Source organism: Callithrix jacchus, chromosome 18, assembly GCF_049354715.1.
Source record: "Callithrix jacchus isolate 240 chromosome 18, calJac240_pri, whole genome shotgun sequence".
Taxonomy (NCBI): domain Eukaryota; kingdom Metazoa; phylum Chordata; class Mammalia; order Primates; family Cebidae; genus Callithrix; species Callithrix jacchus.
Window position 1 is genome coordinate 22,171,115 of NC_133519.1, and position 16,306 is coordinate 22,187,420.

At 41.9% G+C, this 16,306-nt stretch overlaps 1 protein-coding gene across 20 annotated transcripts in view; it reads left to right on the forward strand.

Annotated features, from left to right (window-relative positions):
* The window catches only part of NOS1AP (nitric oxide synthase 1 adaptor protein), a 298,625-nt gene that overhangs the window by 247,191 nt on the left and 35,128 nt on the right, over positions 1–16,306 (forward strand). For all 20 annotated transcript variants that reach the window (XM_078356150.1, XM_078356154.1, XM_078356151.1 and 17 more), the window contains one exon: positions 13,174–13,282. In XM_078356150.1, coding sequence (XP_078212276.1) covers positions 13,174–13,282 — 109 coding nt within the window. The remainder of the gene's footprint in view (positions 1–13,173; positions 13,283–16,306) is intronic.

Genomic DNA, 16,306 nt, shown 5'->3' on the forward strand with positions numbered 1-16,306 from the left:
AATGGCATTGAGTATTCAAATTATATTCGATGATTAACCAGGCAGATGGTATGAAAGTTTTCAGAACTTGGTTAAGATTGCTAGGGTTCCAGTTCTAGCTCAGATACTATAGTGAGTTGAATTATGTTCCTTAGAAGGGTGTGTTTAGAATATTTTCCTAACCCCTGGATATCTGTGAATGTGGATGTTATTTGAATATGGGGACTTTGCAGATATAATTAAGGTGAGGTCATATTAGATTAGGGTGGACCCTAGATCCAACCAGGGTCCTTACAAGAAGAGGGAAATTTAGACACAGAGACAGGAGACACAGGAAGAAAGCCATGGGAAAGTAGAGGGAGCAGACTAGAGTGACAAGGCTGCAAACCCAAGAATGCCAAGGATTGTTGGCAGCTGCCAGAAGCTATGAGAGGTGTGGAGCAACTTCTCCCCAACAGCCTCTAGGAGGAATCAGTCATGATTCTGACTTCTGGCCTCCTAAACTGTGAGAGATAAAATTTGTTGTTTTAAGCTAACCAGTTTGTAGTAATTTGTTATAGCAGCCCTAAGAAATTCATACAGATACTACTAGCTGTGTGACCTTAAGAAAATGCACAGGGGTGACCTCTCTGTTTTTTCATCTGTAAAATGGAGATGGGGACTGTATCTACTTTATATGGTGATTGTGAAGATTAGACGAGTTTTTACATGTGAAGTGCTTACGCAGCGCCTAACAGATGGTAAACACACAATAGGTTAGCAAATATTCTTCTTTGATCACCTCAATTTAGTAAAGATTTTTTTTATTATACTTTAAGTTCTAGGGTACATGTGCAGATCATGCAGGATTGTTACATAGGTATATACATGCCATGGTGGTTTCTGCATCCGTCCCCCTGTCACTTACCTTAGGTATTTCTCCTAATGTTATCCCTTCCCAATCCCCTCACCCCCTGCTATCCTTCCCCTAACCTTCCTACCCCTCAACAGGCCCCAGTGTATGATGTTCCCCTCCCTGTGTCCATGTGTTCTCATTGTTCAACACCCACTTATGAGTGAGAACATGTCGTGTTTGATTTTCTGTTCTTGTGTCAGTTTGCCGAGAATGATGGTTTCCAGCTTCATCCACATCCCTGCAAAAGACAGGAACTTATCCTTTTTTATGGCTGCATAGTATTTCGTGGCATATATATATGACACATTTTCTTTATCCAGTCTATCATTGATGAGCATTTGGGTTGGTTCCAAGTCTTTACTATTGTAAACAGTGCTGCAATGAACATACATGTGCATGTGTCTTTATAACAGAACAATTTATAATCCTTGGGTATATACCCAGTAATGGGATTGCTGGGTCAAATGGAATTTCTATTTCCAGGTCCTTGAGGAAACATCACACTGTCTTACACAATGGCTGAACTAATTTACACTGCCACCAACAGTATAAAAATAGGAACAGTATTCCTATTTCTCCACATCCTCTCCAGCATCTGTTGTCTCCAGATTTTTTAATGATTGCCATTCTAACTGGTGTGAGATAGTATCTCAACGTGGTTTTGATTTGCATTTCTCTGATGACCAGTGATGATGAGCATTTTTTCATATGTTTGTTGGCTGCATAAATATCTTCTTTTGAGAAGTGTCTGTTCATATCCTTTCCCCATATTTTGATAAGGTTTTTTTTTCTTGTAAATTTGTTTAAGTTCTTTGCAGATTTTGGGTATTAGCCCTTTGTCAGATGGGTAGATTGCAAAATTTTTTTCCCATTCTGTTGGTTGCCAGTTCACTCTAATGATTGTTTCTTTTGCTGTGCAGAAGCTCTTAAGTTTAATTAGATCCCATTTGTCTATTTTGGCTTTTGTTGCCATTGCTTTTGGTGTTTTAGTCATGAAGTCGTTGCCTATGCCTATGTCCTGAATGGTATTGCCTATGTTTTCTTCTAGAGTTTTTATGGTGTTAAGTCTATGTTTAAATTTTAATCCATCTGGAGTTAATTTTTGTGTAAGGTGTAAAGAAGGGGTCCAGTTTCAGCTTTCTGCACATGGCTAGCCAGTTTTCCTAACACCATTTATTAAACAGGGAATCCTTTCCCCATTACTTGTTTTGTCAGGTTTGTCAAAAATCAGATGGTTGTAGATGTGTGGCATTACTTCCAAGGCCTCTGTTCTGTTCCATTGGTCTATATCTCTGTTTCGGTACCAATACCAAGTTGTTTTGATTATTGTAGCCTGGTAGTATTTGAAGTCAGGTATGGCAATGCCTCAGCTTTTTGTTTTTTGTTTTTTGCTTAGGATTGTCTTGGCTGTGTCGGCTCTTTTTTGGTTGCATATAAAGTTTAAGATGGTTTTTTCCAGTTCTGTAAAGAAGTTTGATGGGGATAGCATTGAATCTATAAATTACTTTGGGCAGTACGGCCATTTTTACGATACTGATTCCTCCTAATCATGAGCATGGAATGTTTTTCCATCTGTTTGTGTCCTCTCTTATTTCCTTGAGCAGTGGTTTGTAGTTCTCCTTGAAGAGGTCCTTCATGTCCCTTGTAAGTTGTATTCCTAGGTATTTTATTTTCTTTGTAGCAATTGTGAATGGGAGTTTGCTCATGATTTGGCTCTCTGTTTGTCTGTTATTGGTGTATAAGAACGCTTGTGATTTCTGCACATTGATTTTGTATCCTGAGACTTTGCTGAAGTTGCTTATCATCTTAAGGAGATTTGGGGCTGAGACAATGGGGTCTTCTAAATATATAATCATGTCATCAGCAAACAGAGACAATTTGACTTCCTCCTTTTCTAATTGAATACCCTTTATTTCTTTTTCTTGCCTGATTGCTGTGGCCAGAACCTCCAATACTATATTGAATAGGAGTGGTGAGAGAGGGCACACTTGTCTAGTGCCAGTTTTCAAAGGAAATGCTTCCAGTTTTTGCCCATTCAGTATGATTGGCTGTGGGTTTGTCATAAATAGCTTTTATTATTTTGAGATATGTTTCATCTATACCTAGTTTACTGAGTTTTTAGCATAAAGGGCTGTTGAATTTTGCCAACAGCCTTTTTTAAGCAACTACTATGTGGCAGACCCTGTATGTAAGTTATTTCATTTGATTCTCATAACAGCCCTATGAACCTCTTCTTATCCCATTTTGCAGTTAAGAAAACTAAGACACCAAGTATTAACTGGTTAAGACTCCAAGTATTAACTGGTTTTGAGAAAGCAGGCAAGCTGCAACCTCTACTGAGCCTTTGTCTGTGTTCTGTCAGATCTTCTATTCCACAAAAATAATGGGCATCTCAGTGTATACGGGGGAGTGGACGAGGAAGGGTACAAACCTTTGTTGATGATTATTTTGCACTGGGAAGACTTTTGCCTAATGCCTCTCTGCATGGAATACTTGAAGGAAAGTATTTACTGGCTTGAAAGCAAGAGGATAAACTTAAGAGAAAAGGAAGATGGAATTTTCTAGACAATACTCCACCAGCATGTACCAATCAAAGTAATGCCCTTACTATTTGTGGTATGTTCATTTTCTCTCTGCTTTCTGGCTCTGGGAGGGAAGTTGTGTCCGAGCAAGAATCTTCAGGATGTCTAAGCATCCTGAAAAGTGTGCGATGGATGATGTAAACCCCCCAAATGTGAACAAGCTGCATGTATGAACTCAGATAACATAGACACACAGAAGAATTAGCAGCCTGTGTAAATAGATTTGCTTATTGACAGCCAACAGCATGTGACAGTTATTTTGGATAAATGATGAGTGTTGGAGAAAAATTAAAGCCTTGAAATATATGAAAGGATTTTTGTGTGGCGGTTTCGTGAGAGACACTAGCTTGTTTTTTTTTTTTTTTTTTTTTTTTGCATGCCTGTCAAGTACTGAACAAGAAGAAATTAATTTATCCCAGTACTTGGCATTTAGAAAGTGCTGGGTGATGGTTTGTGGTTGATTCAAGTAAAGCAGGGGAGGTTTTAGTGGAACATAAGAAAAAACTTATTAACAGCTGTGAAATTAAAATATAAATTAAGTGCTGAGATAGGCCATGAGGGTGTCTTAGCTAGACTTTCAAAAGATAAATATGCATTTGTCTGGTTCTTGCTAGGTCTTAAAACTCAATTGGTTGCTTATTCGTTACTCTAGGTACACATCAGATCTTTGTAACAATAAGTTAGATGTTTGTATAATTTTATTCCTTGAAGAAACCTTAGAAATCAGCTCTTATTTGCATTTCTCTGCCTGCAGTTGAAGAGATGAGCTTGACTGTCTCTCAAGGTCTCTTCCAGCCCTGGAATCCCAGGCTTCCTTCCAGACTATGCTGTGGTGAGGCAGATCTGTGAGATACATCCCAGTCATGATGACGAGGAGGCTACTGGACAGTGTGGCCCCACATTTCAGGTGTCTGTGGAAGACAGGCTGTGGAATAAGGAGACCAGTTCCATGAGGGATCCTGGGGCCCATTTCATGAGTTTATTATCATTCTTTTTTGCCAAATAGCAGACCTGAGGAAGGTAGTCATCAAATCGAGAATGGCTAAAATGAGGAATGAAGAAGATGGAAATTACAGTAACTTCAAATAAAAGAAGATCAGCTGACATGATAAAAAGCCCTGTATATACAGTGGGAGGAAGGTTATAATCAAACCAAAGCAGTCATAAGAGAGAACAGTGATCAAGATGGAAGACAGTGTTATCTAAAGATTAAAATGAACATAAATAAGATGAGGAGAAGAATGAGTAACAGCTGCAACAGGACTGTGAAACTGTGTTCATGCTGCAGGGCCCGATGAGAAGAGAAAAGAAAGACACACCAGTATTCAGGCAGCATGCTGGAGAGAGGACTAAGGGGTGCATTCCTTCCTGTTGTGTCTGGTGGTGTTCAATCAGTTAAGTATTTGGGGGCTTTCACCAACCCAACACCCCTCCTAATATTTTCCCCAGTTCCTCTAAGAATAACACATTGGGGGGCCCAGTATCACACAGACTGGGATGCTTAGGGAATCCTTGTTCCTATGAGTAGGAGTCATGCTGGGTTTCCCAGGACCATGCCTTCACAGGGGGCCTCATTCATCTGGTCTTGAGCAGCAGGTTGGTTCTGTTTTCTATCTTCTGCATGTGTCACATTATGCTTCTTACTTTCGCAGAGGTTTTCCTTAAGAATACCACTTGATTTTGTCTCCACCATCTTCAGGTGACTTGATACCTTATCTTTGTCAGCTGGCTTCATTTCAGTCTCTCCTGCAGCACGTCTTTTTTGAGTTAGGAATGCCCTTGCCTTCCAGGAACTCCAGAGAAAAATCTCTATTCCACAAACTGGAGACCTCCGCACTAGCCCCACCAAGAGATACTGATGTTCGAAGAACAAGAAATATTTCTCTTTTTTTTATTTGACATTTCTAGGTTTGTTTCCATGGTTTTCAAGTATTTATACAACCTTTCATGGGTTAGAAAATATTTGTCCATCTGCTGTTACATCTGAACCTTACAATCACCCTGAAAGATGTTTTTTTATTCTCACTTCAGTGATTAAAAAAGAAGAAGGCAGGCCAGGCACATGGCCCACGCCTGTAATCCCAGCACTTTGGAAGGCCAAGGAGGGCAAATCATGAGGTCAGGAGTTCGAGACCAGCCTGGCCCACATGGTGAACCCCCGTCTCTACTAAAAATACAAAAAAATTGGCTGGGTGTGGTGGTGGGTGCCTGTAATCCCAGCTACTCCAGAGGCTGCGGCAGGAGAATTGCTTGAACCTGGGAGGTGGAGATGCAGTGAGCCGAGATTTCGCCACTGCACTCCAGCCTGGCGACAGTGTGAGACTCCGTCTCAAAAATAAATAAATAACTAAATAATAAAAATGAAAAAGAAGAAGGCTGAGAGAAGGAAAATAATTTTCTCAGGGCCCCTTGGTGGTCTGCATCCTCTACCCTAAAGTTCTGTTTTGGGCTGTGGCAGGAGACAATTGCATGGCAGGACCTGGGCTGGCTGGGAGAGACCCAGCAGGTCTTGAGCAGGAGGCAATGCACATGGATATAGACTCAGGAAGTCTTGCAGATGTCGTGAGACCTTTCATGGCCTCTGTAGTCCTAAGTCAGCAGGCAGTCCCCATGGAGATGAGGGGCATTAGAAGTAGAATGCTAATGCCTGGGGGAATACGGCTATTTCAGGGTTCTTCAGTGAAACAGAACCAATAGGATATATGTGTGTGTGTGTGCATGCTTACATATTTATATGTGTTTGTGTATACATACACATATAAGAAATATATAAGGAATTGACTTACATAATTATGGAGGCTAAGAAGTTCCAAGATTGCAGTTGGGAAGGTGGAGACCCAGGGAGGCTAATATATGATTCCAGTTGGAGTCTGAAGGCCTGAGACCCAGGAGAGCCGATGGTGTGAGTTTCAGCCTGCACATTGGTGGTCTTGAGACCCAAGAAGAACCTGAAGTGGCTGGAAAAAAACAATATCCCAGCTCACAGCAGTCAGGCAGGAGGCATTCCCTCTTACTCAACCTGTTTGTTCTGTTCAGGTCTTCAACTGGATTATTGGATGAGGGCAGGGATAACAACAGAGTAAGATGAGATCTCATGGCTAGAGACTGAAAGAGGGAATAAAGGATGAGAACTTGAAGACAACATAACTGAATTCTAGTCAGGCCCCCAAAATGTGAGATCGTGAAGAAAAATCATGTGTCTGCCCAGATTTTCATAAAATGTTCCTTGAAAAGTACACAATATGGAAAGCAGAGCTTAAAAACAAGTATGAGTGCAAAGGAACAACCATTACTGAGAGAGCTGAAACCCTGAATGCATTGGGCTCATGGAAAAGGCTGAAGATGAGAGAAAAAGGGGTGTGAAGGAAGAGAGAATTGGCACATGGCAAGGGGAAACTCTCAAATCCCATTTTTCTAACTCTCTTGGTTTTTTCCCTCTCAAGTAGAGAACTGATCTTCAAATTAGAAAGACTAGAACATATGCGATTTAAAAAAACAGACATTCAAAACCAAGAGCAAAAAGGAAGATATTCCTCACTACCGTGTGTCCAGGCCTCAATCACTTGGGTTCTGGGTTCCTGAAAAATATGATTGCAAAATAGTGATTGGTCATCTTTTGCAAAATCATGAGGGATGGAGGAGAAACGAATTGCAAAAATAAAATGTTCCACTTTTTAGAAAGGAGGCAAACCTGAATTAAGAATTACCACCTAGTGAATTCGTCACTGCTTCTGGGTAGAATTCTAGAAGAGATCATTAAGCAGATGGTCTGTGAGAACTTGGAAAAGGAACTCATGATCACTGGGAGCCAGTCCTAAAAAACCAGTTACCCAAGTGTGTTCAGGAAATCTGCCTTACAGCAGTTGTGCAAATTAGCTTTGAGCGTTGAGTTGACTACAGTGTGAACCAGCAATGAGATGTTGTAACAGAAGAAAAAAAAACATCACCAGAGATGCTTTGCTAAAAATTCAGTTCTAGGGCATAGAAAATATTTATCCAAATATACTCTGTGCTGCTCAGATCCCTTTACAAATGAGTTCAGTTCTGTGAACTGCATTTTAAGATAGTGACTGGCAAGTTGGAATATGTACAGAAAAAGTTAAGAGAAGATGGAACTCATATTTATTGAGTGAGCCACTTACCATGTATTGGGCACTGTGTAAAATGTGGTATTTTTTTTTTTTTTTTTTTTTTTTTTTTGAGACGGAGTTTTGCTCTTGTTACCCAGGCTGGAGTGCAAGGGTGCGATCTCAGCTCACCGCAACCTCCGCCCCCTGGGTTCAGGCAATTCTCCTGCCTCGGCCTCCTGGGTAGCTGGGATTACAGGCATACGCCACCATGCCCAGCTAATTTTTTGTAATTTTAGTAGAGACGGGGTTTCACCATATTGACCAGAATGGTCTCGATCTCTTTACCTCATGATCCACCCACCTCGGCCTCCCAAAGTGCTGGGATTACAGGCTTGAGCCACCACGCCCGGCCCGTGTGTTTTAATGCTTAAAACAATACCATGAAGAAGTCGTTAATATGCCTATTTTAGATGACGAAATGAAGGATTATGTAACTGAGTTTTTTGCCTCAGGCCAGCAGCTAGAAAATGGAAAAGCTAAGACTTGAACCTGGATCTTTCTTATCCCGAAACCCATGCTCTTTCCACAGTGCAAACCTGCCAGAGAAATAAGGGACTTGGAAAATGGGCCAGTTGAGCAACTCTTGAAGGAAGTAGTTCACTTTAAAAATGAAAGGAGTGTAGGGGAGTAGGGGAGCTGGGAGGACATCAGGAAGAATAGCTAATGCATGCCAGGCTTAATACCTAGGTTGACAGGTGCAGCAAACCACCATGGCACACATTTACCTATGTAACAAACCTGCACATCCTACACATGTACCCTGGACTTAAAGTTTAAAAAAAAATGAAAGGAGTAAGTTTAAACGTAGTGTTTTTTCCACATATTAAAATGTTGACCATTTGGAAGAGGACTAGCCTTGTTCTCTGAGGTCCTTAAGGATAGAACTTGAGCAGTAATGTGGCAGTATTTAAAGCAGTTCCCATTTATGAACCATTTGCTATAAGCAGACCCCTCTGCACATATTCATTCTTTTTTTTGAGACGGAGTTTCGCTCTTGTTACCCAGGCTGGAGTGCAATGGTGCGATCTCGGCTCACCACAACCTCCGCCTCCTGGGTTCAGGCAATTCTCCTGCCTCAGCCTCCTGAGTAGCTGGGATTACAGGCATGCGCCACCGTGCCCAGCTAACTTTTTGTATTTTTAGTAGAGACGGGGTTTCACCATGTTGACCAGGATGGTCTCGATCTCTTGACCTCGTGATTCACCCGCCTTGGCCTCCCAAAGTGCTGGGATTACAGGCGTGAGCCACCGCACCTGGCCACATATTCATTCTTTAAGCCTTACTAGCATGAGTGAGGTACATTACAATGCTCATGCCTGTTTCACAGGTGAAGGACAAGAAGGGGGTAGCGATAATGACCAGGGCGTTCCAGTTAGTAAGTGACAAAGGTTGGGCTGAAATCCAGGTCTGTCCCCCTTAGGGCCAGTGTTCTCAGCCATTTTCTTCCACTGCATTCCTGTTGGCAGAATTCCAATCAACATGTGGGAAATTTTCCAGGTAACTAGAACCTCCTAAAAAAGGAATCCGATACTTTGTTAGAGAGTGAATTGCCTATCACTGATGAATCCTGACAGAGATGCTGGCTTGTATCCAGGCCTGATGATCCCACAGATTTCCTTCTACCCTAAATTGTTGTTATGTTTCTGTGATCTTAAGAGAAGTGAGTTTACCTATAGATGAATAGTTTGAGAAGGGGGGTGCTGGTGGTGAGTCTAGTGGGTTTTAAAATCACGTTGTCAACCTAAATTGTAGCATGATGATAAACCCAAAATCCAATTTCTTCCAGATATTGTTTTTCTTTCAGTCATTTATGGTAAGTTTATGGACATATGATGAATTTGCAGAAAAGTCTATTACTATGTAAAAGCATAACAGTTCTGTTAATAGGTAAAAATTATAATGCTATACATATTTTGAAATAAAAATAAGAAATTTTAGGGCTGGCTGTGGTGGCTCACAGCTGTAATCCCAGCTACTGAGGAGGCTGAAGCATAAGAATTACCTCAACCTGGGAGGCAGAGGTTGCCATGAGCTAAGATTTCAGCAAGAAAAAAGAGAGAGAGATAGAGAGAGTGAAAGTTGGGAAAATTGACTAAGGTACTTTTTGGAAGCAGGATCATCAGAACTACCCTAGACTGACTTAGGATAAAGATGAAGAAGGAAGGAAAGAAAAAGGGAAATGTTTCCTATTCTCTTGAGCACTCACCTTCCTCTCCCCTCCCCTAATTTTTCTCATCCCCACAATCAGTGCTTAAGAAAACCAAGCAATGGAGAAATGAGGGTTCTTGGAATTTATTTCTTGATCTGTAAATTTGGACCCAGGAGACCTTAATTTGCTGATTTATTAGTTTGTTGATGAATGAGGTCACATGGAAAATCTTTCTGCGTCTTGGCTATGTTGGTGGAAACTTTTCTAAGCTTTAACTAGCTGACTTTTTGGTTAGCTAGAGATTATTTACTTTTAATAACAACACGTTAAGTTTCTGAAATCAGACATAGCAGAGCAATTTCCAGAGAGCTGTGGTCCAACGACAGCGGCTGCATCCATGTACAGTTCTCATCAGATATTCTGAAAAGATGCTTTTGTCTATTAAGGTTAAGTTAACCTTGGCTTACTGCCATTCCTCTGTGCCTTCTACATCTCTGTGTCTTGTGGGCATGCCAGTTTGCATTCAAATCTGCTGTTTCAGTTTTAAACCTCGTTCTCAGTCCTTAGGGTATTACATAAGAATAAGTTAACTAAAAAATCAAGAAGTTTTATGTGTGATGCTGAACTAACTGGATCTGACTTCCTTGGGGAAAATGAATAGCCAGGCAGATCACATTATAGATGCTCATTAATGACAGCTGGAACACCTCTCTCCCTTCTAACCAGGCTAGGAGCTTCCCACGTGCCAATCACTGTACTGGAACTGGGGCTACCAAGATGTGTTCCTTGTTCCTTCAAGGAGCACATGTAAAAACATCATAGTGTGAGAAATGTGCTGTGGCAAAGTTGAGCCCTGGAGTATTCAGCAACTCAGACTGCTGAAGAAAAGGGAGGGGAAGGCTGCTCTGACCCAAGTCTTCGAGGCCGCCAAAGGTGTTCATAGCAGTTGCAGGTCAGGAAGATGTACACACCTAGTTCTGCAGGCCTATGTAGGTCAGCACTCTGGAGAAAGATGACTGTGGACAGGTAGGTACGCTATGCTAAGGAGTTTGGACTTTATCCTAAAAGCAGTAGGAAGCCTTTGGATGGCTTTAAGAGTAAATTGTTGGATGTAATTTGTCTTTTTAAAAATAACACTTTGCTAGCAGTGTAGAGAATGGGTTGACAATAGGTGAGTTAGGAAGAAGAGTGGCACACTGTTTAGAGGATGTTGTAAAGATACAGGAGAAAAATGAGAACTCTAAATGATCAATACCTTGGAGTTGAAGAGAAAAACATAAATCAGAGACATATTAGGGAGCACATCTGCAAGGAACTTGCTCATGAGTGATGGATATTGGGAAACAGTGGACGAAGCCATTGAGAATGACACCTGGGTTTCTGGCTTGAGTAGGTATGGTGTCCCCTTATCAAGACGGGACTTGGAGAATTATGGGGAATATGATGAATTCACTTAGGGGTTTGAGGAATTTGAGAAGCTTGAAAACCATTCAGGAGGAGATGTCCAGGAGGGTTGGCTGAATGGGCCTGGAGCTCAGGCAGGAGATGCTGAGATACAGTTGTTGATTTGTGCCTTTGATGTTAGGAAGATAATTTGGCATCATTAGAAGGACAGGGGACTGGAAACCACATTAAACAGCCTCTATTTCAGGATCATTTAGAGATGATAGACATGTGAGATGTACTGAAATGCCTGCTAGCTGAGTTTCGCAGAGAAACTGCAGTCCCCAAGGTGAACCTGGGTTTTTTCACAGTATTGTTCTCCTCCCTGTGCCCACTTTTCTTGTGAATGTTCTTCCCTGGCTTCTTGGAGTACTGTGGCAAGAATCTCAGTTACTAGGCTATTTAGAGGCTACATCAGTAAGGGGATGTAAGAAGGTACTTTACTAACTATTCTACCTCCTCAGTACCTCTTGGAAGTGTTACTATTAATAGTTCCATTGTACAGATAATAAAACTGAGTCTCTGAGGGGTGACATAGCTTACTTTGTAGTAAGTGGCAAAGTTGTACACTCTGAATCCCCATTCTCTTTCTTCTGCACAGCACAGACCTACACTGAAACAAACCAGGCCTGTTAAATACTTGGATGAAAGCCATCAGTGTTAGTGGTGAAAAACGTATTGTGGAAATGATGTGGCCTCTTAGGTGCTACCAAGGTCAATACTCTCCTTGGACTGCCCAAAACTAATTTCACTGAACACCTGCTCCACCTCCCTCCACCGATCCCACAGCAGTCAGACCTGGAGGTTCTGCTGAGCCCTGTCCTAAGCTGGCTTAAGATGCAGCCACAAGGGCCTTGCTCATAATTATCCCCCTTTTCCCAGCCTCCCCTTGTCCCTACCTCAGCCTACCCCAAGCAGCCAGGATGATCCTTTAGTTAAAAGCATAAGCAAGTCAGTCCTGTGCCCAGAAGCCTCTGAAGGGTTTCTCATCTCACATAGAATATAAGCTATGACCTTCAAAGCCTTCTACATTTTGGCCTCTGGCTGCTTCTACGACCTTGTTGCTGAGCATACTCATTCCACTTGAGCCACACTCAGTTGCGCCCCCTGGGTGTTCCTTGAATGCTTGTAACACTTCTGAACACTGCAGGGCTTCTAAACTTGGTGTGTGTGCTTCCTGCTGTGGTTTGGCCCAGGTATCTCAGTGACTGGCTCCCTGACCCCATTTGGATCTCAGCCTCTCAGTAAGACCTTCCTGGCTACCCTATCTAAAATAGCCCCCATCATGCTCCATCCCTTATTTTGTCTTATTTTTCTTCATAGCACTTACTTTATATTTGCTTATTGACATTGCCTACATGTAAGGTCCGTGAGTTCAGGGGCTTTTTCTGTCCTGTTCCTGCTGCATCCCTGGCTGCTGGGATGGTGCCTGGCCCACAGTGTGAACTCAGTGGATTGGTTGAGTCATGGAATGAACGCATGGATGCTGTGGTCCTGGCAGAGGGGGAGGGACAGAGAGTGGGGTCACTATCACCAAAGGATCTAAGAGTACCTTAATCCCTCCCAATATGGTAAACATTGCTGGTTCCCCAAGTCTCTGCATTTGGGGCTAATTTTAAACAGGCATCAGAAAACTTGTGTGCATTTTTCTAGATAAGAAGCAGGTTTGTTGCTCTGATAAGGATGGGAATGATTTTTCCTTCTAACACACAAGTTACAGGGACAGGTTTGCCACCTCAGGAGATGGCTAACCATAGTGTCGACTCTATGCCCATGCCCACTCTACCAAATCTGAAAGTCACAGTGTTAGGGTTTGCGGGGCCTGCTGGAAGTGCCTCCTGCATTGTGACTTTTCGATCCCGAAGGAAGAAGATTTTCTGTCATGACTTGGCTCTCATGAGCTCTGCTTCAGAGTATCCTTAAACAGAGCTTTCCTGATTGGAGATTTGAACCTAAGGCCATTTTCAGTGCATTTTTCTATTGTTCTTCCTTTAGGATCTTCTATGTCTCTCATGATTCCCAAGACTTGAAGATCTTCAGCTATATTGCTCGAGATGGTGCCAGCAATGTCTTCAGGTGTAACGTCTTTAAATCCAAGAAGAAGGTAAAGAGACGGTCGTCATCCATCTGCTATTTTCCTCTAATGGATCCACAGCACCCCCAACATGCCCATCTCCCTGTTGAAGATGGCTATTGTAATGTTGACATGGAGCAACTATCTCAGTAGTCTGTCATTGCTCCTATATAATGGATTTCTCTTTTTAGCATCATCTGAACTTTGTACATAGTTACATATAGATGATTGGAGAGGGACTGACCACTGGCTACATGCTCTGGGATGAGAGCAGTTAGACAGCACTAGGAGTGATGCTAACTTTATCCTAGGGTAGGAAAAAAGCATTGTCATTTGCTAAGGAGACTCTTCATCATAATTCTGGGTATTGATTAGGGGGCTACAAAATATGAAGACACATGGAGTCCAGGTTAGACTCGGTGTATGATATTGGTTATCCTGGGTGATTATTTAGGATGACAACCTTGGTACTCAGGTAAATGCAACTTTTGCAATTCTGAAGAGGCATTCTTTATATTAATGACATTGCCCCAGGTCTAACACACACAGGGGTTTTAGAAGCCTAGAATCTAGCACCCCGTCTCCACTGGAACCTTGAGTGACATTATGTAGGTCTCAGCTTCCTCATCTATAAAATAATGAGAATCATCAAAATCAGCATTTCCTAAAATGTGTTCTGTAAAACATTTATCAGCCAAAATATTTCATGTTAAAACGACCTGATTTAAGTTGCTGAGAAGGTGTGATTTTAACTTTGTTTAACCCAGAATTTCTCAAACTGATTTCACAGTGGAACCATATTTTTTCCATGCAATGTGTTAATATCCTGGGAACTATTTTTCTGCAGAAGAGATTTTGGAAAACACTGTATTTGTGCCTATAAGGATCCTAATTAGTCCACCATTTTAGAAACAAACCATTAAGCCTGGCTTTCTACAAGAACTTGATTTTATGCATCTTTTGTCTTCAGGCCTCTTTAGTAGATGTGTAGGTACCTTGTCAAGTACCTTATCAATAACACATGCTAGGGTCCAGATTTACTGATAGGTGTCCTTTTCCCTAGCCTACCTCCACAAAGAGGATTGCTAACTTAGCCTCTTCCTCTGCAGAGATTTGTGCCTTTACCCACCCTGTTCCAGGCTTTTTAAATGCAAATCATGGAGTTGGATGAAAAGTGCTAGAACTGGAAAGATGGGAGGAATAAAAGAGTAAGTTGCCAGACTTCACATCTAGATAATAGTATAGCTGAGATGGGAAAAAAAAAAAAATGAGGCTAAGTCAAGCTGCATTAAAGAACCGATAGAAAGGTAAGTAGGAAGAGGGAGAGTGAAAGCCTCTTATGTGGCCTTGTGTAGAGGACTGGGGAGGAGAGAAAAGGAAATACAAAGTGTTGTGATGGTCATTAATTGGATCATCTGTAATGTTCTTTGACAGATGCAGCAAGAGACTGGAATTCCCTTTTAATTCATTTTGAGTATTTGACTGTGCTTCTGACTTAAGTTTTATATGTAGACTGGACCATATGGACCTTGGAATTTATTAGAGTTACAAATGGCACCTTATCATTTGCCAGGTTCTTTAAGAGTTAATCTTACTTTATCCTTATAAACACATATGCAAAGAAGGTAAGATATGTAATTTTCACCTCCCAGTTTTACGGATGAATAAATCGAGGCTTAGAGAGATTAAATGGCTTGCCTGAGTTCTCATGAACAGGCACTGGCTAGAATAGAACAAGGGAGACATGCAGGACAAAAAAAATTTGAGCAGGAAACCTGGGTAAGATGACCATTATATTGTATTTGCCTTGCTAGATCTAATGTAGCAATACAGACACAGTGGGGGCATCCACTTCTAACAAAACCTGAGTTTAAGAGCAGTGCCCACTTAGAACTTTAATCTTGAAGCACAGAATGGAGTTCTCATTACCCAATGAAAAGAAGTCATCCTCTGGTTGCCTATCATGTCAATTTTTTTCCATGTCTCATAGCTCTTACAGCAAATTCTGATCTCTAGCTCTTCTGTTTCCTATACCCCTTTCACCCTCACTTACTGAGACCCTAGCTCTTCATAGAGTTGGTTCTCAGGCCCTTTCCTGGCCTGAAGCCAGGCAGCTGAGGGGATTGTTTCCATTCAGCCTGGCTGGTGAGCCCTACTGCTGCTGAGCTGTAGGTGGGAAGGCCAGTTTCCAAGCTAAGAAAGGGAAGTGAATTGTTCAGCAAAGGATGCAGAATTGTGAAGGGCTGGGGAACACGTTTTGCTTGCTGTCCTACTTAGCCTCCAAACATGGTGATTTACCTTTTTATAAAGCACTTCTAATTTCAAGAGATAATAGTTAGCTTGGGAAGGGGTTTTAACTGGCAAATCATAGGAATGCTTCAGAGGTGGGTGGGGTGGGAGGAGGACTATGGAGGAAATGTGTGTTGCAGAGATGTTGCTGGGTTGTTGGAAGTCAATAGGGAGGCCCCTTGACTGGAAGCCTGCAGACGTGGGTGTTCTCCAGAGCCCTCGTATTGGTCATAGTGTAGGAAAACTTTGTCTGAGATCCTTGCTATGTTGGGACTTTGGTTATTGCTGCTTCACTTCACATCATGTCCCCTGTGTATATACCCACGGCATGTTTCTCATGACTTCTAATGGGGTGTCATCGTCACCCTACAGTTCACATGGGGAAAGGGTTGCCTCTTCTGTTGGTTGAGAATATGGGTCAGGTATCTCAGTTGAGGCCTGGTTGAGGGCCTGGCCTCCCTCGACCTTACTCCCTGCACAGCTATTACTCGGTACCTGTGGATCTTCCTTAGGCCACTCACACAGCCAATGTGGCTCCCACCTTTGGAGTTGTATTCTTGAGCTAAGTTTTTTTCAGCTGGGCTTTCACCAGAAGCTAGGTAGCAAAATATTTGCAGGACTATAACATGGTAACTGCTGCTCTTCTGTACTCTAGAGTATCTGAGTTCCAACCTCATATTACATCAAATAATAATATCTAACCTGTTTTGATTAGTTGCTATAAGCCTGAGACATTTCTAAGCTCTCTGTATGAATGATCTAATT